Source organism: Suncus etruscus, chromosome 15, assembly GCF_024139225.1.
Source record: "Suncus etruscus isolate mSunEtr1 chromosome 15, mSunEtr1.pri.cur, whole genome shotgun sequence".
NCBI classification, from domain to species: domain Eukaryota; kingdom Metazoa; phylum Chordata; class Mammalia; order Eulipotyphla; family Soricidae; genus Suncus; species Suncus etruscus.
Genome location: NC_064862.1, coordinates 90,698,916 through 90,726,463, shown reverse-complemented (window position 1 = coordinate 90,726,463; position 27,548 = coordinate 90,698,916). Strand labels below are relative to the sequence as shown.

The window sequence follows — 27,548 nt, the reverse complement described above, 5'->3', positions numbered from 1 at the left end:
TGCACTGTTCTATAGCTCCGACCCCAACTGACTCTCATCTTAGGGAAACATGGTCTACAGTAGCCATGCTCCATCCAGGGGCCTGAGCTGGGCCCTTCGGCTGACTCTCTGTATGCTCCTGGGGATCCATGGGCTGAGTCACCCCCTCCCAGCCCAGCGCCAGGGACAACACAGACCAATCGCCTGGGACACCAAGGAGGCTGCGTTGAGCCTGGACCGGCTGAACTGGACAGGTGCACACCCCGGGGCTCCAGGCTGCTTCCCGACACCCAAGATAGCTGGTCATAGAAACTTTCCACCTAAGAGGGGTTCCAGGAGGCAAGGAAGAGAGGGAGCAAGCCAGTGGGCGGACACTGTGGAAGAGCCAATCAGGGAAGAAGAGCCTGGAGACAGACAGCCAACGCACCAAACCTAAATCAACATCGGTTTCCTTGGGCATAGGGGCCTGATCCTAACCGTGTTGGGCTTCAGGGGGTCGGCCTGCTCTGAGGTAGGGGATGGTGCAGAGATCTGTGTGGGCCACAGGGCGCTCACACCTGCTTAAGCTACTTAAGAGGATGATGTTAGCCCTGGAAATTTCATTAGTTTTGCCGGCAAAGGGGCTTCTGAGGTCACCTCTGGAAGAACAGACATTTCTAGGGACCCTGTGCAAGGAAGCGTCCCCGTCTGGCTGATGGAGACCACAGCTCAGAGGCATCTCTTGTTACCCCACAGAGACGGACACATCACGGGAACTCAGCTCGGGGCTCCTTCCAAACCCATGCAGGCCCGTGAGCTCGGGGTGAGTACTGTGGCCTCTGCACCCCACTCTCCCTGCCTTTCTTCTCTGCTGCAGCACGCTCATCCCTACACACCCCTGCAGAGCCGGGGTCCCCAAGCATTCCACCCTTGTTCCATCCCACGTTGTCTCTCCGGATGTCCAGGTGCAAGAACTTTCTGGATCGTCTCCACATGTTCCTGCTGGGAAAGGGATTTCCCCAGATGCAGCCTCTGTGCACTGAAGACTGTGACCTTGGGTAGGAAGGTGGGGTTTCGTGCAGAATGAAAGGAGCGTGTCAAGGTCTCCCAGACACATCTTTTTGTTTTGGTTTGTTTTTGGGTCACACCCAGCAGCTCAGGGGTTACTCCTGGCTCTATGCTCAGAAATCGCCCCTGGCAGGCACAGGGGACCATATGGGATGCCGGGATTCGAACCACCATCCTTCTGCATGAAAGGCAAATGCCTTACCTCCATGCTATCTCTCTAGTCCCAACCCCAGACACATCTTTTTTTTGTTTTTGTTTTCGGGCCACACCCGTGATGCTCAGGGGTTACTCCTGGCTTAAGCGCTCAGAAATTGCCCCTGGCTTGGGGGGACCATATGGGACTCCGGGGGATTGAACCGCGGTCCTTCCTTGGCTAGCACTTGCAAGGCAGACACCTTACCTCTAGCACCACCTCGCCAGCCACCCCAGACACATCTTATTTATTTTATTTTATTTTTGGTTTTTGGGTCATACCCAGAGGTGCTCAGGGCCTAATCCTGGCTCTGTGCTCAGGGATCGCTCCTAGTGGTACTCGGGGTATGCTATGGGATGCTGGGGATCAAACCCTGGTCAGTCACCTAACCCCTAGTGCTATCTCTACAGTCTAGCATGGCTTTTAAAGGGGCATGGCCTGTGGGGGGGCAGTTTTTTTAGGGGGCATGGTCCTGAGGGGGCGGTGACAAGGCCTCTGCCTGATGGGCCTCCGAGGTTGCCATTTGGCGGGTGGTTGCCCCTTCTCTGCAGATTTTTTTCCTGTGAAAACGATGTCGCCTGCAGCCCACTTTGGCCCCCAGTCCTGGAGAAGATGCTCTGCGCACCTGGCTGTACCACCTATGGGCAAGTAAGTCTGATGGGTAGTGAGAACAACCTTCCCAGTCCTCAGTCTCTGCTTGCCCACCCCTCAGACCTTCCCTCTTCTCCAGCTAGGGACACACCTCTCACCCTGGAGGTACAGTGAACCCATATATATATATATATATATATATATATATATATATATATATATATATATATATATATAAGTTTTTGGAACACACCCGGCGATGCTCAGGGTTCAATCTGGCTTTGCACTCAGGGATCACTCCTAGTGGTGTTTGGGGAACCACATAGGAGGTCAGGGATAGATCCTGGGTTAGCCACATGCAAAGTAAATGCCCTTCCTAACAGACCATCTCTCTGACCTGCAGTTACAAATTAAACTTCCCCAGGGACCATGTTGGCTCTCTGGCCCAGAAGAAACCCAGAGGTCCCAATCAACTTCCCCTTCCGCACCCTAGGCCCCCAGGGAACCCCACTCATCATTTTTGTCATTGTAACCTCCCACTATATGACTTAAAAAATCAAGAGGGACTGTACGGAGGATAGAAGGGCCAGAGTGATAGTTGCCTACACACTTGCCCTGCACAACCCAGGCTTCATCCTTGACACCTCACAGAGTCTCCACTTCAGGGGTGATTCCTGAGCGCAGAGCCAGGAGTAAATTCTGAGCACCACTGGTGTAGAACAAACCCCACCTCCACATTAATAGGGGCCATAGAGCCGGAACGATAGCACAGCGGGCAGGATGTTTGCCTTGCATGTGCAGGTTCAACTCCTAACATCCCATATGATCCCCAAACATCTCTGAGCAAAGAGCCAGGAGTATCACCTGAGCACCAACAAAACCAAACCAAAAAAGGGCCTGAGTAGGGCATTTGCCTTGAATGAAGTTTGATCCTCGACATACCATATGGTGCCCCAGTCACTGCTAGAAGTGATTCTGAATGCAGAACCAGGATTAAGCCCTGAGCATCTTCAGATGTGGCCCCATCCCCCAAAATCAAGAGAAAATTCAACAAACCTCACCCAAAAAAAAAAAAAAACACTCCTAGTTTTCCTCCAAAACTAACAGTCCCAGAGGCCGGAGAAGTAATACAGCTACAGCATGGAGAGCCCTCTCCTTGTTGGGGCTGACCGGCTTTGATGCCTGGCCTCCCCAATGGTCCCCTGAGCACCGCCAGGGATGACCCCTGAGCACTGCTAGCTAGTTCCTCTCCACTGTGGCCTGTACTTCCTATCCACCTCGCATGCCTCGTGGAATCCGGACCCCAAAATTCCAAGGATCATTTTCCCCCGAGCCCCGTCCCCTAAACTCACCCCCTTTCGCTAGAAATTTGCCAACGGGGCTGACCTTTGCGGCGCCGTGCTGGGCTACACCGCCCAGCGGATGGCACCTCCCGGCTCCCAGCACTGCCCCGACTCGTCCACCCCGGCGCTGCCCCATCAAGAACCACCCGAGACCCGGGGGACCAGCCTGGCGCTCTCCAGCCATGGTGCCCCGGCCTGGCTCTGGGATCCTGCGGGCAGCGGCGGCGGCAGCAGCAGCAGCGGCAGCGGCAGTGGCCACTAGAGGGCGCCCGTCCCCCATGCTCGGAATCCCCATCCGGCTTCTCTGGCCTGTTCCCAGTGGTGGTCACAGCGCTGACCCCTTTCCCCCGACCTCCCGGGGTCCAGAGACTCGCCCCTCTTTTATATGGCTCTGGAAACATTCGAGAGGAACCCAGGTTGGATTGTTTTTTCCCCTTTTCCGCCTTGAATAAACTTGCCACCTAGAATGTGTCAAGCCTGGTCATAGCAGCAAGGCAAGGGGAAGAGGGAAAAAAATAAAAACAAAAAATAAAAGAGCCAAAATATGGGCTGGAGCGATAGCACAGTGATAGGGTGTTTACCTTGCACGCTGCCAACCTGAGATGGACCCAGGTTCGATCCCCAGAATCCCATATGGTCTGCCAAGAGCCTGCCAGTAGTGATTTCTGAGTGCAGAGCCAGGAATAACCCGAGTGATGCCAGGTGTAGCCCCCCTCCAAAAAAAAAAGCCAAAATGTACAAACAGATATATGCACAAATAGGCCCTGGTCAAAGGTGCGAGGCTGTATTAAAGAAGGGCTGCAGGTGATGAAAGAGGCAGGGTGGAGGCAAGGACAGCCCTGAGAGGAGAGGGCCAGGCCTGCCAGGCCAGATGTTGCAGGTCAGGCTTCAGAGATGTGCATTATAGCCGGCTTTGAATGCCTGGGGCACACCCAGTGCTAAGAGGTGTGAGGGCCCCTCAGAGAATCACTAACCAGGATTCTGGGCCGGGGACCTGCACACAGGCCATGTGGGTGAGCCTGCAGGGTGAGTACCCCCCTCTTGGCCACCGAGGGGCTGAGGACAAATGAGGTATCTGGGAGAAGCCTCCAGACTGTCCCAGGAGAAGAGGAATTCGCATTGGAATGTTACAGATAAGCAGATCACCTCTTCCTATCTCTGCACTCAGCAGTGGTTCATGGAGGTGCTGGCCGGACCAGGTAGAATCGGGTACTAAGCCCAGATTAGCCACCCCGAAGAGATCTCACCACCGCCCGCTGGACCTCACTGGCCCGAAACACTCTAAGGGGGAGAAAAAAGCGGTGTCCAGTGGCCACTCGCTCGAGTCCAGTTCTGGGCATGGCCAAGCATATCCCAGTTCCCCCAAATCATAGCCCCACACTGTTTTCCGCAGTGGCACCTTTAATAACGCGCAGGGGTACAAGCCTCCCCCTAGAGGGTGATGGCCGGCTCCAGGCCACGCTCCTGGAAGAAGCGGTGAGGGAGGCGGGCACGAGTGCGGGGGCCATCACCGAAGTACGAAGTGATGCGGGCCAGGCCCTTCTGCTCTTCTGCAGGGGAGTCCTCCCTGTGGACGGGGGTGGGGGGTGGGTGCTGACTACTGGGGATGTGGGGGAGATTGGGGAGATTGGGGGAGATTGGGTAGCTCCCCCAGAATACCTACCACTGGACACTCTGGGCCTCCTTCTCCAAGAGGCTCTGGGCTGTGCTCCAGCTGAAGCGGACGAACTGGGGGAACCCAAACACCGGATCCACGTGCTTCCGCAACCAGGCTTTGGTCTTGGGATCTGGAGAAGGGGTGCAAGGCACAGGGTTGAAGATCTCTGGACCCCCGCCCTCAAGACCAGCCCCACCCTGCGCCCAAGTCACACCCCTACGGTTGAGGCTTTCTGTGCCCCGCCTCCAGGGGGGCTCCCCCACCCCACCCCGCACCCAGTCCACCTCCGAGTGATTAAGCCACCAAGCTTGAATCTTAGGCTGTAGAAAAGTTGAGGAAGGGGGCAAGACACTGAGCCCCGCCCCAACATGAAGCTACTCCCCTAATCCCAGGCCCCGCCTACAGATGAGGCTCTTTGGGGCCCGCCCCCAACACCAAACTCCTCCCCCCATGCCCAAGTGCTACCACCACATGCTCAATGTCTGCCTTGGTCAGCCTCTCTTCCAAGTGGTTTCAGGATATGACCCGGATACCAACCCTTGGCACCCAGGATCTCCGGACCAACGCCCTGTCTGTGCCACACACACCCCAAAACTCACAACCAGGAGCTATGGTGACCGCAGGTCCTCAGACTGTCCTTATGATGATCCAGCCCAAGGCAGAAAATTCAGACCCTCTGCTCCAGGCACCCTGTACCTCCAATTGCAAGCCCTCCCTACTTAGAAGACATGGGCTTTTTAGCCCCTTTTTGTGTGTGAGGGAACGTGTGTGTGTATGTGTGTGTATGTGTGTGTGTGTGTGTGTTTAGTCACATTCTGCAGTGCTCAGGGGTGATCCCTGGAGGCACAGGGCATCAACATAAGCCGGTGGTGAGAGGGATTTGACTCTGGACCAGACAATAATACTGGGCATTGTGCTTGCATCTGATTCTGACTTCTTTCCTTTGTGTTGATTTTGGGGGCACACCCTGTCCGGTCAGGGATGAAACCTGGAGCTCCCACAGGTAGAGTCCTTGACCCAGCCCTTGGTGCCACACCCCCTGCCTCGGGGGGTTCCTAGAACCCTGGCACAGAATTTTTGCCACTAAGCTGTGGATGGGCCTGATCTCCGTGTCACGCAAGGGAATAGTAGGACAGCAGGGAGGGTGCTGGCCTGGCATGTTCCAGGTCCAACCCCTGGCACCCCACATAGTCCTCTGAGCCTGTCAGGAGTGATCCCTGAGTGCAGAGCCAGGAGTAAGCCCTGAGCATCACCAGGTGTGGCCACAAAACAAAACATAAAATCGGGCGGTGTCATGACAGGACACAGCAGACGACTTGGGATGAAGCCATCTCTGTACACCTGAAATGATGCCCAGGGAGACTGGGCGATGGCTCAAAGGGCTGCAGTACACACCCTGCAACCCAGCACAGGGCAGAGTTCACCGTGCCCCAAAAATAGCACATCACCTGTTGAAGGTCCCCTTCCATACACACACCCCAAAATTCCCAAAACCCAGACAGACACCCATGGCGAGTTTTACTCCTCTACAGGTTTCAGAGGAGTGGAGGAGTAAGGGGTTGAGACGGGTCCCCCAGATGGAATCCAGACCTGCTTCTCATTGGTTAGTGCCCTCAAGTAAGGGTCCCATGCCCTGTGCCACTGTGGCCAGGTCTGGAGGGTGCTGGAGTCTTAGTCTGGTGTGAACTAAGCAAGGGAACCTTGGGACATGGGCTCGGCTGCCATCTCCTCTGCTGCTTACCATTGGGGTAACCAGAGCCATACTCAGAGTCCAGCTCCTCCAGCTCCTCTACAAATCGCCAGCTCTTCACGGCGCGGTCTCGGGCCACCTATAGACAAAACAGAAAGAGGCTGGGACCCCCCACTTTGCTTCTCCCCCTTTCCTGGGGAGAGCCCACTGGAACCAAGCTGCCAGGCAGGCTCACCTTGGCACAGATGCTGGCAGCGCTGACTGCGGGGTACAGGGCATCGGCTTTCGCTGCGACGGTCACCTCAATGCCGGGAAAACACTGCTGCAGCCGCTTCTGGTACGACTCCGGGGGTCCCACCGTGTCCACAAAGACCTGCGGGGGAACAGAGAAGGCACATCCCCCCACTTCCAATCAAGCCGGGTCACACGCAGTGCTGTGAGTAGTCTTGGTGTGCTGTGGCATAGCTATCCACATTACATTTATTTTATTTATTTTTGCTTTTTGGGCCACACCCGGTGACGCTCTGGGGTTACTTCTGGCTCTGTGCTCAGAAATTGCTCCTGGCTTGGGGGACCATATGAGACACTGGGGGATTGAACCGTGGTCCATCCTAGGTTAGCCGCATGCAAGGCAAATGCCCTACCGCTTGTGCCACTGCTCTGCCCCACTTTTATTTTATTTTGGATTTCCAGGGAAAGGGGTTTGGGGCATAAGTCTGGGCTCCAGGGCCGGCACCCTCTCTCCCAGCCCTGTACTTAAAGTTGGAAATTACATACAATTAACACTTGATACCTTGTCGCCACCCAGCACCTGAATGAATGATTCACTGTTTACAGAGTGTCACAGTTGCCAAATGACCTGCCCTGGGGCCTGAGCTAGGCCCCAAGCTTAGGTCCCTTTTGCACAGAGTTGCAATTCTGTTTCCAGCTCTATTTCTTGGGTCTGTAACAATTCCCAGAGCCACTCCGGGTCACTCCCGGGGCACTTGCCTGGGGTTGCAACCGGGAAACAGGCTGTGTTCCTGGCAGGGGCTGGACTCTATCTCTCCAATTCTCTGATGACGTCTTTAAAAAAAAAAAAAAAACCTCCACGGCCAGAGCAGCAATTTCTGCTTATTAGGTCACACCCATGTGGCTTGGGAGCAACACTGGATAGTGGGGATTAAAGCCTGTGTGTGCAAAGGGTTCGGTTCCCAAGCTCTTCTTCCTGCCCTTCCTTCAACTTTATTTTTTGGATCTGGGTACATAGATGTATTAGGTCCTCTTGGATTTAATACTCAGAACTCCACATAGTCCCGAGGACCTCCAGGAATGAACTTGAGCACAGAGCCAGGAGTCAACCCTGAGCAGTTTTTGGCTCAAAACATTAAAACATGGGCCGGGCGGTGGCGCTGGAGGTAAGGTGCCTGCCTTACCTGCGCTAGCCTAGGAGACGGACCGAGGTTCGATCCCCCGGCGTCCCATATGGTCCCCCAAGCCAGGAGCGACTTCTGAGCGCATAGCCAGGAGTAACCCCTGAGCGTCACCGGGTGTGGCCCAAAAACCAAAAAAAAAAAAAAAAAACATTAAAACAGGGCCTGGAGAGATAGCACAGCGGCGTTTGCCTTGCAAGCAGCCGATCCAGGACCAAAGGTGGTTGGTTCGAATCCCGGTGTCCCATATGGTCCCCTGTGCCTGCCAGGAGCTATTTCTGAGCAGACAGCCAGGAGTAACCCCTGAGCACCGCCGGGTGTGGCCCAAAAACAAAAACAAAACAAAACAAAACAAAATTAAAACAGTATTTTTTAAAAAAATAACCTCTGGAGCCAGAGCAGTGACGCAAGCGTTAAGGTGTCTGCCTTGCTAGCTTAGGACTGACCGAGATCCCCCGGTGTCCCATATGGTCCCCCAAGCCAAGAACAATTTCTGAGTGCATAGCCAGGAGTAACCCCTGAGCATCACCAGGTGTGGCCCAAAAAACAAAAAACAAAAAACTAAAACAAAAACAAAGTAACCTCTGTTGGGGATGGATCGATAGCACAGCAATAGGGTGTTTGCTTTGCATGTGGCTGACCCAGGACAGATCTGGGTTCAATCCCCAGTTTCCTATATGGTCCCCCAAGCCAGGAGCGATTTCTAAGTATGGAACGACTTCTAAGTACAGAGCCAGGAGTAAACTGAGTACCACAGGGTGTGGCCTCAAACCCCAAAAAATAATACAAATAAATTAAAAAAAAAAAAACAACCTCTATTTCTTACATTTTGGGCATACCTGGAAGTGCTCAGATTACTACTGTCTCTCAGCTCAGGAATTACTCCTGGAGGTGCTTAGAGGACAAAGGAGATGTAGGGGATTGAACCTGGGTCAGCTACGCATAAGAAAAACGCCCTCCCACTGTCCTATTGCTCCAGTCCCTAAAAAAAGTTTTAAAAAAACCTCATCTTGGGGCCGGAGAGATAGCATGGAGGTAAGGCATTTGCCTTTCATGCAGAAGGTCAGTGGTTCAAATCCCGGCATCCCATATGGTCCCCCGAGCCTGCCAGGAGTGATTTCTGAGCATAGAGCCAGGAGTAACCCCTGAGCACTGCTGGGTGTGAGCCCCCCAAAAAAATCATCTTTACAGGGACTGCACCCTGCTGAGCTTGGGGGGGTCACCAGGATGAGACTTAGTGTATGGATGAAGAAATACAAGGCACAGGTGATCAAACTTGCCCCTCTCACTCATGAGTCACCCCACTCCCTCATTTCTAACCGTGCTGAGGGGGTTCATGTAAACACAAATGTGAAGCAAGGCAACGAGGGGTATGGAGAAAAGGTTTCTTGGGAAACAGAAAAATCAAAGAACCTGGGGTCATATGGAAGTATGATGCCCACAGCCACAGTAGACATAATACGTGACCAAAACAGGTGGCCCTTTATTAGCTGTCTTCTATCTCACTATCTATGAGCACCCCCCCCCCCACAAGCAGCCCTAGGTTCCCAAAGACCCTGCCCTCGGCCCAGCCAATCTCCAGCCCCAATCCCTAGATCAAGTCCCTAGCCCCTCTGGCCAGCCTGTGCTCTGCCCTGGTGCTGAGGCGATGCCAGTTTCTGTCTCTTGCTGGTAACTGAATCTCCTTCCCCTCCGTGCCCGTGAGTCCTCCAAATTTAATTACCGCTGGGATCACAACATTAAATGTCAGATTTACATCTCCCAGTGACGAGTGCATATGTGAGACACAGGGAACAGATTGTCGGGGGCCGGGGTGGGAGGAGGAAGATGGGCAAGCGGCCAGGAGGGGAAGGAATCAGGGCAGGGAAGGATGGGAGGCTGCTGTTAGGTTGACTGAGCGGACACAGAGTCATTGGGAGAAAGATTGGATGGACATGGCGTGAGGTCAGGGGCTCTACTGTGTCTAGCCACATTTATTTATGTATTTATTTAGAGTTTTTGGGCCACACCCGGAGGTACTCAGGGATTACTCCTGGCTCTGTACTCAGGAATCACTACTGGCAGGTTCTGGTGACCCTATGGAATGCCGGGAATTGAACCCGGGCAGGGCACATGCAAGGAAAATGCCCTACCTGCTGTGCTATTGCTCCGGCCCCAGTGTCCAGCCATATTAAAATAGGGTAAAGGAGTAATAAGTTGGGACTGGAGCAACAGCATAATGGGAACGTCGTTTGCCTTGCCTGATGCCAACCGGAGTCCAGTCAATACTTGGCATCCCGTAGGGTCCCTCTGCAGCACACCAAAGGTGATTCTTGAGTACAGAGTGAGGAATAACCAATGAGCATCACTGTGTGCCCAAAAACCAAATGCCAAAATAGGGGGGGGGGGGTAATAAGTGAAAAGTAGTAATCTATATTCATTTTTTTGTTTGTTTGGGGCCACACATGCTGGCACTCAGGGGTTACTCCTGGCAGGCGTGGGGGACTCTATGAAATGCCAGAAAATCAAATCAAATCAAATCTGGGTTCTTGTGCAAGAAAAACACAGAGCCACTGCGGAGTCAGCTCCCGACCAATCAGCGCCTGCTTTCTGGGATTCAGCCCAATCGGCATGTGGGACATGCAGCCTGATGGTCGCTGCCCCCTGGCTTCCTGGGAATTGTAGTCTACAAGGCTGTCCATCCAGATGTGAGCTGGAAGGGACAGTGTGGGCCAAGTGCTGTCTGGCCCCTACATTTTTGGATTTTCCAGTTCTGCCACGGAATAAATCATTGCCTTTTCTTTTTCTTTTTTTTCTTTTTTTTTTGTTTTTTGTTTTTTGTTTTTGGGCCACACCCGGCATTGCTCAGGGATTACTCCTGGCTGTCTGCTCAGAAATAGCTCCTGGCAGGCACGGGGGACCATATGGGACACCGGGATTCGAACCAACCACCTTTGGTCCTGGATCGGCTGCTTGCAAGGCAAACGCCGCTGTGCTATCTCTCCGGGCCCTTCTTTTTCTTTTCTTTTCTTTTTTTTTTTTGGTTTTTGGGTCATATCAGGAAGTCCTCAGGGGTTACTCCTGGCTCTATGCTCAGAAACCATTCCTGGCAGGCTCGGGGGACCATATGGGATGCCGGGATTTGAACCACCGACCTTCTGCATGCAAGGCAAATGCCTTACCTCCATGCTATCTCTCGGGCCCCTGCCTTTTCTTTTCTTTTCTTTTTTTTTTTTTTTTTTGTGTGGTTTTTGGGTCACACCCGGCAGTGCTCAGAGGTTATTCCTGGCTCCAGGCTCAGAAATTGCTCCTGGCAGGCACGGAGGTGGGGGGGGGCGCATATGGGGCGCCGGGATTCGAAACGATGACCTCCTGCATGAAAGGCAAACGCCTTACCTCCATGCTATCTCTCTGGCCCCCTGCCTTTTCTTTTAGTCTTTTTTTTTGGGGGGGGGCAGAGTGTTGGGCAGGTGATGGCACACCCAGCAGTGCTCAGGGCTTTCTCCTTACTTTAAGTTCTAGGTCCACGTCTGGCAGGGCTCAGAGACCACATCGGTGGCCAAGAAAATTGAGCCGAGGTGAAGGCAAGCCCACCCTACCAGTGCACTTTTAGCTTCTCATAGGATGCTGCGGCAATTAATCCAATAGACAGGTCAATAGTCAGCCAGCTTACCTGGGTCACATTCACACCCTGGTCCAGGGCAAACTGCACCAGCCCTGCTGCAGTGTCATGGGACAGAGAGTTCAGGTTGTATTTCACCCTGCGATGAGGAAGGGGACCCGGTCACCCCTGTTCCTACCACCCTCCCTTCCAGCCAGCCACTGGGCTCCCCGCTGCCCTGGCCCCTCACCGCCCAAGCATGCTGGTGGAGATGAGGTTTGGAGATAGCACGTCCAGCGCCCAGCCCACAAAGTCCCTGTCCTCCTCCATGTTTGCAAAGAGCCTTTCCCGCTCGCTCTCTGACAGGGTCTTTGAGTCTGTGAGGAGGGGAAGGAGAGAGGGGGTGGTGCGTTCAAGGTGGCTCCATCGATCCTGATCCTGTGGGCTCCCGGATCGCCCCTCACCCCCTGGAGTGCACCTAGGCACGATGCCTCCAACTCACCTGCCACTTTCAGGGCCTCCAGATCTGCCAGGCGGGAGACGGGGCAGTAACAGATGGCGTAGACCATGGGGCCTGGGAGAACAGGAAGAGGAGACGTCACCAAATCTGTCCCCCACATCAGCCACCTTTCTTGCTGGTTTGTTCCTGTGCTCAAGGCTATTTCCTTCCTGGCGCCAGGCTCAGGGGATCATAGGGGTGCTGTGTGCGATGTGCAAGGAAGCCTTTTACACTCTGTACTATGTCTGCAGCTCAACTTATTTGGGGTGGGGGGAGAAAGATTGCTTTTGGGCTCCTTCGGGGGTCGTTACCTACAATGTTGAGGAACGTGAGGTGCTGGGGACCAAAGGTTCCCTTTGACCTGGGGATCGAATCCAGGGTTCCTCCATGCAAAGAGCCTGCATTCTGGTGCCGCGATTTCCGCAACTCTGAGCATCCCACATGCACCCCCTGGGCCCGAGATCCCGGGGTTGGTGCTAACAAGCTGCCTTCCCCACTCCCCAAGCTTCTCCGCCACCCGGGCCCTGGGAAACACCTAGCACCGGGCCTCGGCCCGCTTCATCGATGCCCAGGACGCAGGGCTCGTGGCGGCACACGGCGGGGACTGGCGAGCTGAGGCGACAGCGGCCCGTATTGTCCTTCTCCAGCTCGCTGAGATCCATCGCGCCCAGGCCCAGCCAGTCGCAGAAAACAGCTCCAGCTCCGCTGGCGCGCGGGACTCGGCGCGCGCTTTTCACGGGTGCCGTTTCCCGACCAATCAGCGCTTAGTTTCCGGGATTTGGACCAATCAGCGCGTGGACAGGACGTCGAAGATGACGTCACTGTCCCGCGGCTTTCTGGGAATTGTAGTCCACGAGGCTGCTTGTCCAGCTGCGAGATGGAGGGGGACAGAATGAGCGGGATCTCTTGCCAAGTTCCGCCTTGGGGCGGGGGTCCCAGGAGCGCTGCACACCCCTGCGTGAAAGAGGGGGAATTAAAAATAAAGGGGGTGGGCGGGGAGTATTCTGTGAGTGGGCTGGATAAACTCGACATAGCTGGGCCCCTAGTTGGTAAATTGTGCCCCAAGTTCAAAATTAAGGGTCTGACATCTCTGAATCTTGCTCTGCTCTGGGATTAATTGTTAAAGAGCCATCTAGGCATTTGCATTCCTGGTTCCGGCCACGCCACAGACTAAACCCTATGGACAGCATATTCCAGTTCTCCCAGCTCTTATTTCTCTGGGTCCACTTTCCAGGTTCTCTCTTTCTTCTCGGCTTTTCTTCCTTCCTGGGACCAAACCCCAGAGGTCCATGTTCAAGGCCTATTCCCAGCTCTGGAGAGGGGGATACGATTTGGGAATGAATCCAAGCCTCTTGCACGCAGCCTCTTGAGCAAGATCTCAGGCCGACACCCATTGTGCCCTCGTGTCTCTCTCTTCCCCCCACATCTGAGCTGCAGTCACACACACCCCCATATCTGCAGCTCACCCCAGTCTCTGGATTCCCTGGTCTCTGCGTGGGGTGGGGCTCCTTTTGCAGTCCTTGGGGCCCAGTTCCTTCCCAGCTTCGTGCTCCTCCCTCCTCAGTCACACCATTTCGACCACCCCCACCAGAGACCCTGCCCCTCTTATCAATGAGGCTCACGCCTTTAGACTCAAATCCTTCCATGCAAGTTCCCCTCAAAGAAGCAGACTCTGGTCCCCACCCCTGGGTCCCTTCTAGGCCACGCCCGTCCTAGTGACAGCCACGCCCACCCAGGCCTCCCCTGGGCCCTGGACCCTCCGACCACCTTTCTCACCCAACTCAGGGCTGCCAGTCACAGTCGCTCGGTTCGCAGTTGAGGCAGTCCCGAATCCGGCAAGGCCGCACCTGAACGAGCTCCTCCAGCTGTAGGAACACTGGGCCCGGGGCGCTGCCCTGCACCTCGCGGCTGCGCTCTTGCTTGCCCAGGCCGCAGTGACAGTGCCAAGGTCCCCAGGGACCGAGGATGGAGTCCAGCACTTCTAGGGATGGAGGGCCAGGTAGGGGGGCGCGGCCCTCACTATCCCCTCAGCTAGGGGGGTAGGAGCACAGAAAGGCTGACGGGGAACCAACCGCAGCTCTCCCATCTCCCGGGTTGGCCTCGCAGCTAGGGAAATGGAGGCTTTTCCCAGCTCTCACTTCTAGTGGCTGGTCTGGATGGGGCCTCCCCCACTCCAAAGGTATCTTCCCACTATGCCAGCCTGCAGGGCGGTGCCATGGGGCTGGAGGGACTCCACTCTGTGGGTGTCATCTGTGCTGAGTCCAGGGTATCTAGGCGTGCCGTGTGGGCATGACCCTGGCCAACCCAGCGGGCTCCCCGAAGATGACCCACAGAAACTGAACAGCTTCTGGATGGACACCTCCAAGGCCTTGGGGGACACTTAGAACCAAAGCAGTCATTAAGATCATTCCAGAACTGAGTCCTTATCAGATCAAACCAGGTTCCCCCCCCAGCACTCTGGGGGGACAGGTCAGGCCTGATCAGCAGCCTCCCCGCCTGCCTGCCCTTCCCACCCTGCCTGGTTTCTCCTCCCCAATGCCAAGGCCCCCTCTTTAAGGACCCAACTGCCTCCACCGCAACCCCACCCCAAACCTTCCCTTTTGAGGAAGCTTTTCTTGTTCTAGCAAAACCTCCAATAAATCGTACACCCCCTGACTTTGGGGTGTCCCTAGCATCCCCTTCCTCTCTGCCCCAGTATCTGCTCAAATCAACTAAGGATAATTTTTGTTCGTTTGTTTTGTTTTGGGGCCACACCCGGCGGCGCTCAGGGTTTACTCATGGCTCTGAGCTCAGAAATAACTCCTGGAAGGCTCAGGGGACCATGTGCGATGCTGGGGATTGAACCTGGGTCTGTCCCTAGCACTGTGCTATAGATGTGCGATGCTGGGGATTGAACCTGGGTCTGTCCCTAGCACTGTGCTATAGGTCCAGTTCCAATTTAGAAGATACTGAGTGTGGGGATGGGAAGACCAGCCAGTACAGCGGGGAGAGCGCTTGTTTTTTATGAGACATGCCCAGGTCCTATCTCCAGAACCCCCACCGGATCCCCAGAGCATCTCCAGGAATGATCGCTGAACACAAAGTCAGGATTAAGCCCTGAGCACTGCCAGGTGTGGCCAAAAGAAACCAAACAAACAAACAAACAAAAAAAAAAAAAAAAAAGAAAGAAAAAGTAATACTCAAGAACTTAGCCAGGATGCAAAGCAGAGGGGCACAGGGCATCTCTTCCCACACTCGGGGTTACCTTTGTCCTGCCTCTGCAGGCGCAGCTGCTCCCACGTGTCCCCTGTGCTGTGCTCCCCAAAGTATTGATAGTCAGAGGAGGACAGAGCGGGCGTCTGGAGCATCAGCACCACCTGGAGAAGCAGCAGAGGCAGCCCCAGGACCAGCCCTCTGGGGGCCATGCCAGTCTCCAACCGCCCCTCAAGACGCGCGCTCCGGCTCGAACCCGGCACGGGGCGTCCACCTCCACCTCTCCAAGAGGCCGGAGAAGGGGGAGCAGGGTGAGGGGTAGGTACCCGAGTCGGGGCGCTTCCCCCCCCACCCGGCAGCATCAGTGGAGTCGGCCGGGCCCTCCCCTCGCCCCGCGCGTCATGGTTCGCGCCGGCTATAAAGGGCCCCGCGCCCCGCGCGTCCCCGGGCGCTCACCTCGGCATCCACGCTGCACCGTGTCTGTGCGTCCTGCGCCGATCCACGCAGGTAGGGCCCCCGCAGAACGGGTCTTGCACCCCCAGATGGGGAAGGGCGATGCGGGGGGACCAGCCCGGGCCGTGTGTCTCCAGTCCCAACCCCGGTGGCTTTGTTCTCCGAGGCCACCGCTGCAGTGGCTGCCTTTGTCCGGGCGGGGGAAACCGAGGTCACGGTCGGGGACGACAGGCCGCAGCGCCCGGCTCCCCAAGCCAGCCGGGCTGGGGCCCCAGGCCTGGCCTAAGGGACAGATGCCCGGTTCCCTGCAGCAGCCTCCTGGATGTCGAGGGGAACCCGGACTCTGGGGATGAGGGTCCCCCCACCCCCAACTCCTGGGGCTCAGAGGACAAAGGCCCTTCTGAGAAGCGCTAACCGGGCTTGGGGGGAATTTGGGGGCCTCCCGCTTGCAGACATGGCCTCGGGGAACGCGCACATTGGGAAGCCGGCCCCCAACTTCCAGACTACGGCTGTGGTGGATGGAGCCTTCAAGGAGGTGAAACTCTCCGACTATCGGGGTAAGGCGAGGGAGCGCCCAAGGAGTGCCCGGCTGGGGAGCAGGGCCCGGAGCGGGGTGGGGGGTGCTCAGTCGCCTCTTGGCCTGTCCCCCCACCCCAGGGAAGTACGTGGTCCTCTTTTTCTACCCACTGGACTTCACCTTCGTGTGTCCCACCGAGATCATCGCCTTCAGCGAGCACGCAGACGCCTTCCGCCAACTGGGCTGCGAGGTCCTGGGGGTGTCGGTGGATTCGCAGTTCACCCACCTAGCTTGGTAGGTAGAACAGAGCGAGCGATCAGTCCTCCCCAGGGAGCCCAGAGATCCTCCCAGAGGAGCCCCGAGCCTCTCACCTCATCTCCCTACAATGCTCACGCCCCAATTTCTAGGATCTCAAAGGTTGGGGGGAAAGGGAGCTCCAGGGCGCTGCTCCAGCAGGCAAAGCCCCTCACCTCACTACCCCAGGTGGAGCCCCCTAGGCCTTAGGAACCATTTTAGAGATAGAAGGTGGGGCCCCCTGCACTGGGCTGTGAAGCCTTATCTCAAAACTCCAGCCATGCTGCTGCAAATATCGCTTCTTTAATGCTTATCTCCACTGGGCTGCAGAGCCTCTGGGGTTCAGGCTGCCTGAGGCCCCATCTCTGTCACCTCTACACACCCTCCAGGATCAACACCCCCAGAAAGGAAGGAGGCCTGGGCCCCCTGAAAATCCCCCTGCTGGCCGATGTCACCCGAAGCCTGTCCCACGACTACGGGGTATTGAAGGAAGATGAGGGTATTGCTTACAGGTAAGGAGAGAGAGGGTAGCCCCCACACACTTCAGACCTTGCTAAGGGGTCTGCCACCTCCTTCACTGTGACCCTTTTGCCCCATCTTCCCAGGGGCCTCTTTATCATCGATGGCAAAGGGATTCTCCGCCAGATCACCGTCAATGATTTGCCTGTCGGGCGCTCCGTGGAAGAGGCTCTGCGGCTGGTCCAGGCTTTTCAGTACACCGACGAGCATGGGGAAGGTCAGTGGGACTGTCCCCGGAGTCCCCTCCAGGCCCCTCAAGTCACTTTTATGGGTGCTGGGGCAGCTCCCTCCATCCGCTTCAGGGCTTGTCTGCAACACTATAATGGGAAGGGCGCTGGTCTTGCATGCAGCTGACCCTGGACCCAGGTTCTATCTCCAGCACCACCTGGAGTAATTCCTGAGTGTAGAGCATGGAGTGAGCTCTGAGCATCGATGGAGTGCCCTCCCCCGAAAAAAAAAATATATATATATATATATATAGGGACCGGAGAGATAACACAGCAGTAGGGTGTTTGCCTTGCATGCAATAGATCCAGGACGATGGTGATTCAAATCCCGGCATCCCATATGATTCCCCTAGCCTGCCAAGAGTGATTTCTGAGTGTAAAGCTAGGAGTAACCCCTGAGCACCGCCGGGTATGACCCCAAAACCAAAAAAAAAAAACAAAACAAAACAAATATAGGAGATACCCCAGAAGAATATGGGGGTCAGGGCACTAAAATCCACTGATACCTTTTTTTTTTTTTTTTTTGGGTCACACCCGGCGGTGCTCAGGGGTTACTCCTGACTGTCTGCTCAGAAATAGCTCCTGGCAGGCACGGGGGACCCTAAGGGACACCGGGATTCGAACCAACCACCTTTGGTCCTGGATCGGCTGCTTGCAAGGCAAACGCCGCTGTGCTATCTCTCCGGGCCCCACAGATACCTTTTAAAAAGAACTTGTAGGGGCCAGACTGATAGCACAACAGGGTGGGTACTTGCCTTGCACCCAGCTGACCCAGGTTCCATCCATGGCATCTCATAGGGTCCCCTGAGCACTGCTGGGTGTGGCTCCCCAAGTAATAATAATAATCGTAGTAGGAATAATAAAAAGGATGGTCCAGGGCAGACTATGAGAGCCACTGGACCTCCCACATGAGACGGACTAGCTAGTCTCCGACTGGAATCTCCATGGAGACATGGGGAAAGAGGGAAGAAGTTGGGTGAAAGGGAAGCAGAATGAAGTTTGGTTTGGTTTGGTTTAGGGCCATAACCAGCTGCCTCTCATTCAGGGGTCCCCCATGCTGGGCACTGCACTATCATCTCCAGCCTGAGGTTGTTCTTTGGGATTTATTTACTTATTTATTTATTTCTTTTGGCCACACCTGCTGGTGCTCAGGGATTAATTCTGGCTCTGGACTTAGAAATCACTCCTGGCAGACTTGGGGACCAGATGGAATGCTAGGAATCGAACCCAGGCTGGGCTGTCCCCCATCAGCTTTGTGCAAGGCAAATGCCCTACTGCTGTGCTATCTCTCTGGCCCCTCCAGCCCTAGTTTTGGTTTGGAGGTGACAACAGTAGAGCTGGGGGCTATTTCTGGCTCTGCTCCTGATGAACCTGGGTGGCCTTTAAAAAAAGGTCTCTTTAAAAGAGACCTTCTGGGATCAGGAATCCAACCCGATCTGGTGGGAGATAAGGCCAAGCTGGCTTCAATCCTCAACAACCCATAGGTCTCCCGAACAAAACCAGGAGTAATTCCTGAGTGCCTAGCCAGGATTAACCCCTGAGCATCACTGGGTGTGCCCAGCAGTGCTCCGAAGGAGAGATGATGGAGAAACAGCTCCACACATCGGCTGGAACACAGACTTTGCAGGCTGCAGGTGGGGCCTGATTCCTGATCACTGCTGGGTGCTGCCCCACATCCAAAACAAACTTTAGGGCAGTTGGGAGTTAGACCAAAGGTTATGCTTAGCCTGCTGGGCATCTAGATCAGCTACTTAGGGTCCCCTAAGTGCAGAGCCAGGGGTTGCCTCACAGCCCTGTTGGGTTTGCCCCCCGCCCCCCCAAAGAAAGTTAGAGCCCAGAAGATAGCTCAAAGGGCTGGAGCAAATGCTTTGCATTGGTTCTCTCTCTCCAGTATCAAATGGTCCTTGAAGCAATACTAAGAGTAGATCTTTTGGTCTGGAGAAATAGTACTATGGGCAGGAAATTTGCCTTACACATACACATAGCTGGCCCAGGTTCAATCTCTGCATCCCATGTGGTCTCTAAAGCCTGCCAGGAGTAGTTTCTGAGCACAGAGCCAAGAATAACCTCTGAACACCACTGGGTGTGGCCCCCAAACAAACAAGAAGTAGATCTTGGGCCCGGAGAGATAGCACAGCGGCGTTTGCCTTGCAAGCAGCCGATCCAGGACCAAAGGTGATTGGTTCGAATCCCGGTGTCTCATATGGTCCCCCGTGCCTGCCAGGAGCTATTTCTGAGCAGACAGCCAGGAGTAACCCCTGAGCATCGCCGGGTGTGGCCCAAAAACCAAAAAAAAAAAAAGAAGTAGATCTTTTGAATGCCACTGGATATGACCCTCAAATCTTCCCCAAAAATTGGGTAGAAAGATAGTCTAGCAGGTAAAATGTTCTCCTTGCATGCATTTGATCCGGGTTCTATTTGCTTTTTTTTTTTTTTTTTTTTTTTTGGTTTTTGGGTCACACCCAGCGGTGCTCAGGGGTTACTCCTGGCTGTCTGCTCAGAAATAGCTCCTGGCAGGGACGGGGGACCATATGGGACACCGGGATTCGAACCAACTACCTTTGGTCCTGGATTGGCTGCTTGCAAGGCAAACGCCACTGTGCTATCTCTCTGGGCCCTCTATTTGCTTTTTGGGCCACTCTCAGGGCTTACTCCTTGCTCTGCACTTAAGAAATGCTTCTAGAGTGGCTGGCGAGGTGGCGCTAGAGGTAAGGTGTCTGACTTGCAAGCGCTAGCCAAGGAAAGATTTCGACCGCGGTTCGATTCCCCCATGTTCCCCACAAGCCAGGGGCAATTTCTGAGCACTTAACCAGGAGTAACCCCTGAGCATCAAACGGGTGTGGCCCAAAAACCAAAAAAAAAAAAAAAAAAAAAAAAAGAAAAGAAAAGAAATGCTTCTAGAAAAAAAAGAGGGGACTGGAGAGATAGCATGGAGGTAATGGAGGTAGAGTGTTTGCCTTGCATGAAGAAGGATGGTTCGAATCCCGGCATCCCATATGGTCTCCTGTGCCTGCCAGGGGCAATTTCTGAGCATAGAGCCAGGAGGAACCCTTGAGCACTGCCTGGTGTGACCCAAAAAACAAACAAACAAAAAAATGCTTTTGGGACTGGAATGATAGCACAGCTGTAGGATGTTTGCCTTGCATGCAGACAACCCGGGGAGGATCCGCGTTTGATCCTTGGCATCCTATATGTTTTCTCAAGCCTGCCAGAGCAATTTCTGAGCCCAGAGCCAATCTCTGAGCACCACGGGGTGTGGCCCCCCAAAAAAAAACCTGACAAATTTTGGGGGACCCTATGGAATTGATCCCAGATTGCCCACATGCAAGGCAAACACCCTATCTGCTGTGGCACTTTGACTCAGGTTCTACCCTATTTTTTTTAATTTAAATTAATGAGTCCTAAAAATTAATTAATTAATTAATTAATTAATGGGTCCTAGAGTTGGTGGGGGGTGATGGTGAGGCCTTTCTCAGCTAGGCCCGGCTCCTGCAGCCCCTATGGCTTGGCAGAGTGAGGGTAGAGATTCCCAAAGCAGTCAGGTGAAGTTCCAGGAGTCAACTAGCTTTATGTCATGGTCCGAACCTAACATTTCCTCACATGGCTTCTATACTAAGCTTTTTCCTAGCAGCTACTTCTCTGCTCCTTCTGTCTCTCGGCCTCTGTCTCCTTTTCAGCTGCTTTTCCAGGCTTCCTTGCTGAATAACCCCCTTTGCAGATGCTACTGCTGCTGTTTCTTTGCTGATGTTCGACTGCTGATGCTGAATCAGATGCCGAATTACTGATACTGAATCTCTGTTAAATCTCACAGTTGATTCTCACTTCTGCCCACATCTCTAACTCTCCTTAATCCCTCTCTCCCCTAAGTCAGCCTTCTCTACCCACACATTCCAGTGTGGGCAGTTCTGATCATTCAAGTGGGATAAATAAGAAATTGGGAGAGAGGATATCCACACTACCATTTGCACCCCATATGTTCTCCTGAGCCCCACCAGGACTGATCTCTAAGCACAGGAATAAGACCTGAGCAATGCTGAGTGTGGTCTAAAAATCAATCCTAAGCGGAGAGGTGGCGCAAGTGGTAGGGTGTTTGCCTTGCACACAGCTAACCTAGGACGGGCTGCGGTCTGATCCCGCAGCATCCCATATGGTCCCCCAAGCCAGGAGCTATTTCTGAGTGCATAGCCAGGAGTAACCCCTGAGTGCCACCGGGTGCAGCCCAAAAACCAAAAAAATAAAAATAAAAATCAACCCTAGGGGCTGGAGAGATAGCACAGCGGTAGGGCATTTGCCTTCCATGTGGCCGACCTGGGGCAGACCGCAGTTCCATCCTCAGCATCCCATATGGTCCCCGAACCTGCCTGAAGCAATTTCTGAGCGCAGAGCTAGGAGTAACCCCTGAGCTGTGCCAGGTGTGACCCAAAAATCAAAATAATAATAATAAAAAAATAAAAATCAACCCTAGAAAACTCACGCCCTACGGCTGGCTCGGAGAGATTTTAGCATTGTGTAAACTGGGGTCTTGTTCCTGCCGGTTTTTTTGTTTGTTTGTTTTTGTTTTGTTTTTTTGGATGAAGAGGGCTTATCTGGTGCTGCTCAGGGGCTGCTTCTGGCTCTGATCTCAAGGATCATCCCTGATGGGGCTCAGGATGCCACTGGGATGCCAGGGATCAAAGACACATCTGCCACATGCAAAACTTGCCTTCACCACCACCATCCCGAAGAGCTTTGTCTCTAGCCTCTCTCCCAGCCTCTTCCCATCCCCGCCTCACCCCTGCCCTGCTTTCACCCTCCTTGTTGCAGCTTCCTGAGTCTCTCTTGTCTCTCTCCACAGTCTGTCCTGCGGGCTGGAAGCCAGGGAGCGACACCATCAAGCCCAGCGTGGACGACAGCAAGGAATACTTCTCCAAACACAACTAGGTGGTGCCCAACCGCCCTTTGCACACCTGACACTTATGCTGGGCCTCCCCCCACACTGTCCACAGAACAGAGAGAAGTCAGATGTGCTCTTGTGACATACTAGGAAGGGTTCTGGTGAGCGGTGACCCCCGCTCTGGAGTCCACGTAGCAGGGCATACGCCTAGAAGGAGCCAAATAAAGTGTTTGGGCTAGATGCGAACCTGTGTCCTTTGGTCTGCAGCGGGAACTAGGCTGGAACTGGGGGGCACTTGGCGCCTAGCCTAAGGGCTCAGGTCTGCCACACTGGCGCTGCAGTTGCCCGGTTCAACCACCAGATGGCAGCATCGCGCCAGCTTTCCGCCTAAACCTTTTTCCACCCTCCCCACGCGCGCAATTTTTTTCTCTGCAAGTGGGGTGCGGGGGTGGGAGCGCGGGTTCCTGGTCCCCTGGAGCGGCTGGGCCGGTCGCCCGGGATGCCCTCCATCCTGAGATCTGACCGTGCCAGGCTGGCGCTGCTGAACAGCCAGCCTCGCTGATTGCAATGCTCTTTAGGATAATGGGCATCACCGCTGCCAGCTGCAGCCCACCAGCTAAATACAGCGTCAGTTCCCGGGAGCTCGGGGGTGGAGGGAGGCGGGGGCCGGGTGCTAAATGTAGTCTCGGAAAAAAGGGGTGTGGGGGTTGGACCGTTTTGATAGTAAGAGTCAACGCACGCACGCACACGTCGTCCCCAGCTACCGCGCGCTCCCCGGATTGGAAAAGCAAGCCGTGCAATTCAATCTGCTCAAGGGGGTGCAGTGGGCCCATTTGATGCTGTGCGTGGTGAGACAGGCTGCTCGGCCTCTCTGAGCCCCCTCCCCATCTACTCTAGGCTCGCATGCATAGATCCTCAGGGCCAGGGGTCTCCCCAGGACCCCACCCAGGGCCCCTCCTTTTTCAGTGTGGTAACTTCTTGTTCTCTCCTGGCTCTGTACTCCCCAGAATGTTTCCTAGGCTGTTTTATTTTATTTATTATTTTTGGGTTCGGGGGTCATACCCGGCGGTGCTCAGGGGTTACTCCTGACTCTGAGCTCAGGGATTATTAACTCCTGGCAGGCTTGGACTATATGGGATGCCAGGGATTGAACCCAGTAGGCCGCGTGCAAGGCAAAAACCCTACGCGCTTAGCTATCGCTCCGACTCCCTCCCTTCAAGGTTGTTTTAAATATTAGCCTGCGTCGGTCTCACTGGAAGTTTATATTCAAATCTTTTTTAATTTTTACAAATGAATGAATGAATGAAACCTCTGATCTGGTCCCACGCCTCGAAGGTGCCTTCTCTGCTTTTCTTGAAAGGGGGTTGAGTTTTTGAGGTCACAAATAAAAAAAGCCCAGGTGTTAACCCTGGCTCTGCTCTCAGGGGTCCTTCTTGGCGGGGCTGGGGGACCCTAAGGATGCCGAGGATCGAATCCAGGTGAAACACCTTCCACTTTGTGCCACTGCTCAGGCCTCAACTTTCTCCGTGTCACTTTCTATGCTGCATCCTATCCCCCCTCCATCCTCCCTGAGGTCCAGGCAGCAGTCATGAACCCCGACTATCCAATCCCATAAATCTTAGGAGAGTGGGACCCGTACAGACTAGGGGGCCCCCCACTCCCACTCCCCAGACGGTTGGCAGCTCTTCCAGCACCGCGACCAGCCAGTAGTGTCCCAGGGGGACGATCCCGCCGCGGCGGAGACGCCACCAGGCGCTCCTGGACAGGCTGCCCGGGCAGGACCGGGCCTGGCACCGAGGCGGGAAACGGGCAGGCGGGCGGCGCCCTTCCTGACGGGGGTGGGGATCGAGGGGGCCCGGGGTGCGCGACCTAAAGTCAAAGTCACCCCTGTCCCCAAACTAGAATCTGGACTTCGGGCCTGGGATGCCAGTCCTATGGGGGGAGGCCCAGGGTGATTGATGGTGGAGGTGATCTGGGACTATCTTTTTCCTTTTTCGGTTTTGGGGTCACACCCGGCAGCGCTCAGGGGTTCCTCCTGGCTCTCCGCTCAGAAGTCGCTCCCGGCAGGCTCGGGGACCCTATGGGATGCCGCGATTCGAACCACCGTCCTTCTGCATGCAAGGCAAACGCCCTAACTCCTTGCTAAGTCTCCGGGTCCGATCGATCTGGGACTTATCTTGGGGGGACCCCGGAGTGCCGCGGGCCGCCCCCCGGGGACGCGCTGGACCCAGACCTGGGGCTTTCCGGGCCCGGGCGGCCGCCCGCCTGGGAAAATCCCGGCCTCCTTCCCGGCGCCGCGGCCCTGCCCGGCAGAGCGGGGGAGGGGATTCCCGGAATCTGCCCGGAGACCGCCGGCGCGTCACTAGGCCGAATCGGCCCATATATGGGCAGCGCTTCCGCTGCGTCAGCGGGGAAAGCCCCGGCGCGCGCGGTGGGCGGGGCCGCGCCTGCGCTCTGACGCGCGCGCCCGGGCCGCCGCTTCCACCTCCTGGCGGCCCATCCCGGACCCTCCGAGCCCGGGGGTCGGTGTCAGGCCGGCGGCGGGGCCGGGTGGCTAGGGAGCCGACCCCGGAGCCAGCCCGCACAGGAAGGGGGTGACGGGATGTGGGGAGTCACCGCCAGCCGCCCCGTCTTCTCTCGGCCCTCCCTCCGCCCGCCTGGCTTGGAAAAAAAACAGAAGAATCCAGACCACGGAAATTAATAAAGAACCTTTTTCAGTTTTTTACTTAAATAGATTCAATAAAAAGTCAGGACAACAAACGCGCGCGCACACACACAAACACACACATCTTAAAATAAACTCTAGAGCGGCCGGGCGCGGGGGCCGAGCCGGTGGGGCGGGAGGGGAGGCCTCGGGGGTGGGAAGCGCGAAGAGGCGAGGACGGGGGTGTTTGGGGGATCCCCTCTCTAGTGTCACCCCTCGCGAGGGCTTTTGAGTACCGGGGCGGCGGGGCCAGCTCCGCCGCCAGCGAACGTCCCATCCCCGCCTCGCCTCGCCTCGCCTCGCCGGCCTGCCTTCCCTCCCCTCCCCTCCCCGTTAAATACACAAATATATTATATTCAATATGAATCGAGTCTGTTTCCAGCGAGAAAAAAAAATACAAAAGGGAAACAAAAACGGTTGGAAGGAAGGAGGGGTCGTTCGGGGGCTTGTAAACGTCGAGGTGGGCGGTGGCGGTGGTCCGGGCGTCAGTCGGTCAGGCAGGGGCTGCGGGGGCCTTGTCCAGTGTGGCGGCGGCGGCGGCTGTCCAGTCCCGGGGCCGCTCGGAGGAGTGCCCGCCGGGCCACCCCCCTGGCAGCAGACAGGTCCGTCGGGGGGCGGCGATGGGTGGCGGGAGGCGCGGCGGGGGGCCTTGTCCAGCGTGGGCCACCCAGGCGGGTCGGTCCGTCCGTCCGTCGGGGTGGGCGGCGGCGGGGCGCCCCGTCCGTCAGAGTCAGAAGGCGTGGCCCTTGACCCCGAGCAGCAGCTGGCAGCCGCTGCTGACGTGCGTCATGACCTTCTGCTTGAGCTGCGCCACCTGCTCGCGCAGCAGCCCGGCCGTGCTCGACAGCCCCGCGTTCTCGGCCTTGAGCGTCTTCACCTTGTCCTCGAGCCGCGCGATGCGCTCCAGCTTCCGCTTCCGGCACTTGGTGGCCGCCAGCCGGTTCCGCAGCCGCTTGCGCTCCACCTTGATGCGCTCCTGGTCCTCCATGTTGATGGGCGACACGGGCGGGCTGGCGTCGCGGCTGCGGGCCTCGGGCACCGTCTGCGGCTCCTCCTTGAAGGCCGCGGCCGCCGCCGCCGCCGACCCGCGGGCCAGCGCCAGGGCCGGGTGGCCGCCGGCGAAGGGCGGCGCGTGCGGGAGGTAGCTGATGGTGGCCGTCGGGTACGAGGCGCCGCCGCCCACCGCGGCCGGCCCGGCGCCCGCCGCCGCCGGCGAGTAGCTGCTGAGGTTGGTGTAGACGGGCGGCGGCTCGGGGCCCGCCGCGTACACGCCCCCGGGCCCGCCGGCGGCCGGGGGTCCCCCGCCGCCGCCTCCTCCGCCGCCGCCGCCCCCGGCGCCCAGCGACACGTTGGGGGGCGCCGCGTGGTTCATCTTGTGCAGGTCGTCCAGGGCCTTGACGAAGCCGTCCGCGAAGCCCTCCTGCTCCTCCGTCACGCCCGCGCCGCCGCCGCCGCCCCCGCGCGCGTAGCAGAACTGGCCCGGCGGCGTGGGCGTCGTGGTGATCACGCCGCTGCTGTTGGGCACGATCAGGCGCTCCAGCTCCGAGGACGCCAGCTTGAGCGACGCGCCCGAGTCCGAGGCGGCGCCCGCGCCCGCGAAGTAGCCGCCGGCCGCCCCGCCGCTGCCGCCGCCGCCGCCGCCCGCCTCCGAGCCCCGCGCGCCCGGCGCCTTGAGGCCGCGGTACGGGTCGGCCAGGCTGAGCGTCAGGCCCGGCTTGAGCAGCTTGTACTCGTGCAGCGCCAGGCCGCCCGGGCTCCGGCCGTACGCGGCCGCCGAGGCGTAGGAGTCGTCGTGGTAGAAGGGCTGCTCCATTTTCGTGCACATCCGGGCGGCCCCGGGCGCGCGGGGGGCCGGGCCGAGGAGGCCGAGGCGGGCTGGGTCACCCCGCGGGGCCGGCCCCGAGCCGAGGTGCGCTGCGGTGCTGGAGCGAGCCGCCCTGGCCCGCCTGCCGGGTCCCGGCCGCGGCGCCCTGGACAGACGTGCGTCCCGGGCCCGCGCTGGGGCTGGGGCTGGGGCTGGGTCGGGGGGGGCGCTGCTGGCGTGGAAGCGGAGCTCCGGGCTCGGTGACGGTGCCTCGAGCCCCGGCGGGTTGTCTCGTCCGGGCGCGCGGTGCCGGGTCGGGTCGGGTCGGGTCGGATCCGATCGGGCGCGGGACGTTCCCCCCCCTACGAGTTCCCTCTTGGCTCCCGTCCGCTCGCCCCGCCGCCGCGCTCAAGGTCCCGGCCGGCGAGCCAGACGCGCGCTTTTATAGTGCCGTGTCACTGCGGAAGTGCGCGCTGATTGGCCGGCGCTCGAGCCGGGCCCCCGCGCCCCCCCCCCGCGGAGGGAGGGGGAGGAGGCGGCCTGCGTCACTGTCAGGAAGCGCGTGTCCTGGTAAACAACGGCCACGGGGCTGCGCGCCGAGGCAGGGGAGGAGGGCCGGGGGACCCTTGCAGGGCCCGGAGAGACTCGGGGGCTGCACGGGGGTCCACCCGGGGCCGGAGAGTCTCCAGGGCAGGTGATGGTTTTTCATTCGCCCACCCACCCTCCCACACTTCCACCCCCGGAATAGCAGATGCGCGCGCGAGGCGAGGCAATGACACAAAACAAAGCGGGGTGCGGGTGGGGGTTGGGGAGATCCTGGGGGACCTGGAGTCTCCCAGCAGCGGGGATGGAAACCCTTGGTGGGAGACACCCCCAAAACTTCGAATAAAGATGGGGGGTTTGGTGGAGCAAATGGGGGGCGGGGTAAGGAGTCGCCTGATTTGTGGAATTGAGTGGGGGGAGCGATTCTGGAG

At 56.9% G+C, this 27,548-nt stretch overlaps 5 protein-coding genes across 5 annotated transcripts; 2 read left to right on the top strand and 3 right to left on the bottom strand.

Annotated features, from left to right (window-relative positions):
• The first annotated feature begins 49 nt into the window (after positions 1–49).
• On the top strand, positions 50–3,415 carry RTBDN (retbindin). Its single transcript, XM_049788355.1, has 5 exons — positions 50–233; positions 715–781; positions 924–1,016; positions 1,771–1,867; positions 3,176–3,415. Exons 1-5 carry the CDS (start codon positions 50–52, stop codon positions 3,413–3,415), a joined length of 681 nt encoding a protein of 226 aa, XP_049644312.1.
• A 1,164-nt stretch (positions 3,416–4,579) lies between these two features.
• RNASEH2A (ribonuclease H2 subunit A) lies at positions 4,580–12,895 on the bottom strand. The gene is made up of 8 exons (XM_049788432.1): positions 12,527–12,895; positions 11,995–12,066; positions 11,743–11,869; positions 11,565–11,652; positions 6,736–6,873; positions 6,552–6,639; positions 4,817–4,940; positions 4,580–4,720 (listed from the first exon to the last, which is right to left on the bottom strand). Exons 1-8 carry the CDS (start codon positions 12,651–12,653, stop codon positions 4,585–4,587), a joined length of 900 nt encoding a protein of 299 aa, XP_049644389.1. The 5' UTR covers positions 12,654–12,895; the 3' UTR covers positions 4,580–4,584.
• Positions 12,896–12,914: 19 nt separating this feature from the next.
• Positions 12,915–15,473, bottom strand: THSD8 (thrombospondin type 1 domain containing 8). Its single transcript, XM_049788439.1, has 3 exons — positions 15,236–15,473; positions 13,768–13,972; positions 12,915–12,945 (listed from the first exon to the last, which is right to left on the bottom strand). The coding sequence occupies exons 1-2, from the start codon at positions 15,393–15,395 to the stop codon at positions 13,773–13,775; spliced, it is 360 nt and encodes a 119-aa protein (XP_049644396.1). The 5' UTR covers positions 15,396–15,473; the 3' UTR covers positions 12,915–12,945; positions 13,768–13,772.
• A 584-nt stretch (positions 15,474–16,057) lies between these two features.
• Positions 16,058–22,312, top strand: PRDX2 (peroxiredoxin 2). The gene is made up of 5 exons (XM_049788437.1): positions 16,058–16,193; positions 16,294–16,447; positions 16,837–16,959; positions 17,053–17,183; positions 22,028–22,312. Exons 1-5 carry the CDS (start codon positions 16,091–16,093, stop codon positions 22,111–22,113), a joined length of 597 nt encoding a protein of 198 aa, XP_049644394.1. The 5' UTR covers positions 16,058–16,090; the 3' UTR covers positions 22,114–22,312.
• A 3,188-nt stretch (positions 22,313–25,500) lies between these two features.
• Positions 25,501–26,629, bottom strand: JUNB (JunB proto-oncogene, AP-1 transcription factor subunit). Its single transcript, XM_049788429.1, has one exon. The coding sequence runs from the start codon at positions 26,593–26,595 to the stop codon at positions 25,501–25,503; it is 1,095 nt and encodes a 364-aa protein (XP_049644386.1). The 5' UTR covers positions 26,596–26,629.
• Positions 26,630–27,548: the final 919 nt, after the last annotated feature.

Coding starts and splice junctions, on each gene's coding strand:
- THSD8 (XM_049788439.1), bottom strand. CDS start 15,395: ATGGCCCCCAGAGGGCTGGTCCTGGGGCTGCCTCTGCTGCTTCTCCAG. Junction 13,973..15,235: donor CCTGCAGAGGCAGGACAAAG/GTAACCCCGAGT, acceptor CTCCATCCCTAG/AAGTGCTGGACTCCATCCTC.
- RNASEH2A (XM_049788432.1), bottom strand. CDS start 12,653: ATGGATCTCAGCGAGCTGGAGAAGGACAATACGGGCCGCTGTCGCCTC. Junction 11,870..11,994: donor GGAGGCCCTGAAAGTGGCAG/GTGAGTTGGAGG, acceptor CCCTCCTCACAG/ACTCAAAGACCCTGTCAGAG. Junction 6,640..6,735: donor CTGCCAGCATCTGTGCCAAG/GTGAGCCTGCCT, acceptor TTTTGTCTATAG/GTGGCCCGAGACCGCGCCGT.
- JUNB (XM_049788429.1), bottom strand. CDS start 26,595: ATGTGCACGAAAATGGAGCAGCCCTTCTACCACGACGACTCCTACGCC.
- PRDX2 (XM_049788437.1), top strand. CDS start 16,091: ATGGCCTCGGGGAACGCGCACATTGGGAAGCCGGCCCCCAACTTCCAG. Junction 16,960..17,052: donor GATGAGGGTATTGCTTACAG/GTAAGGAGAGAG, acceptor CCATCTTCCCAG/GGGCCTCTTTATCATCGATG. Junction 17,184..22,027: donor CACCGACGAGCATGGGGAAG/GTCAGTGGGACT, acceptor CTCTCTCCACAG/TCTGTCCTGCGGGCTGGAAG.
- RTBDN (XM_049788355.1), top strand. CDS start 50: ATGGTCTACAGTAGCCATGCTCCATCCAGGGGCCTGAGCTGGGCCCTT. Junction 234..714: donor GGACCGGCTGAACTGGACAG/GTGCACACCCCG, acceptor GTTACCCCACAG/AGACGGACACATCACGGGAA. Junction 1,868..3,175: donor GCTGTACCACCTATGGGCAA/GTAAGTCTGATG, acceptor CCCTTTCGCTAG/AAATTTGCCAACGGGGCTGA.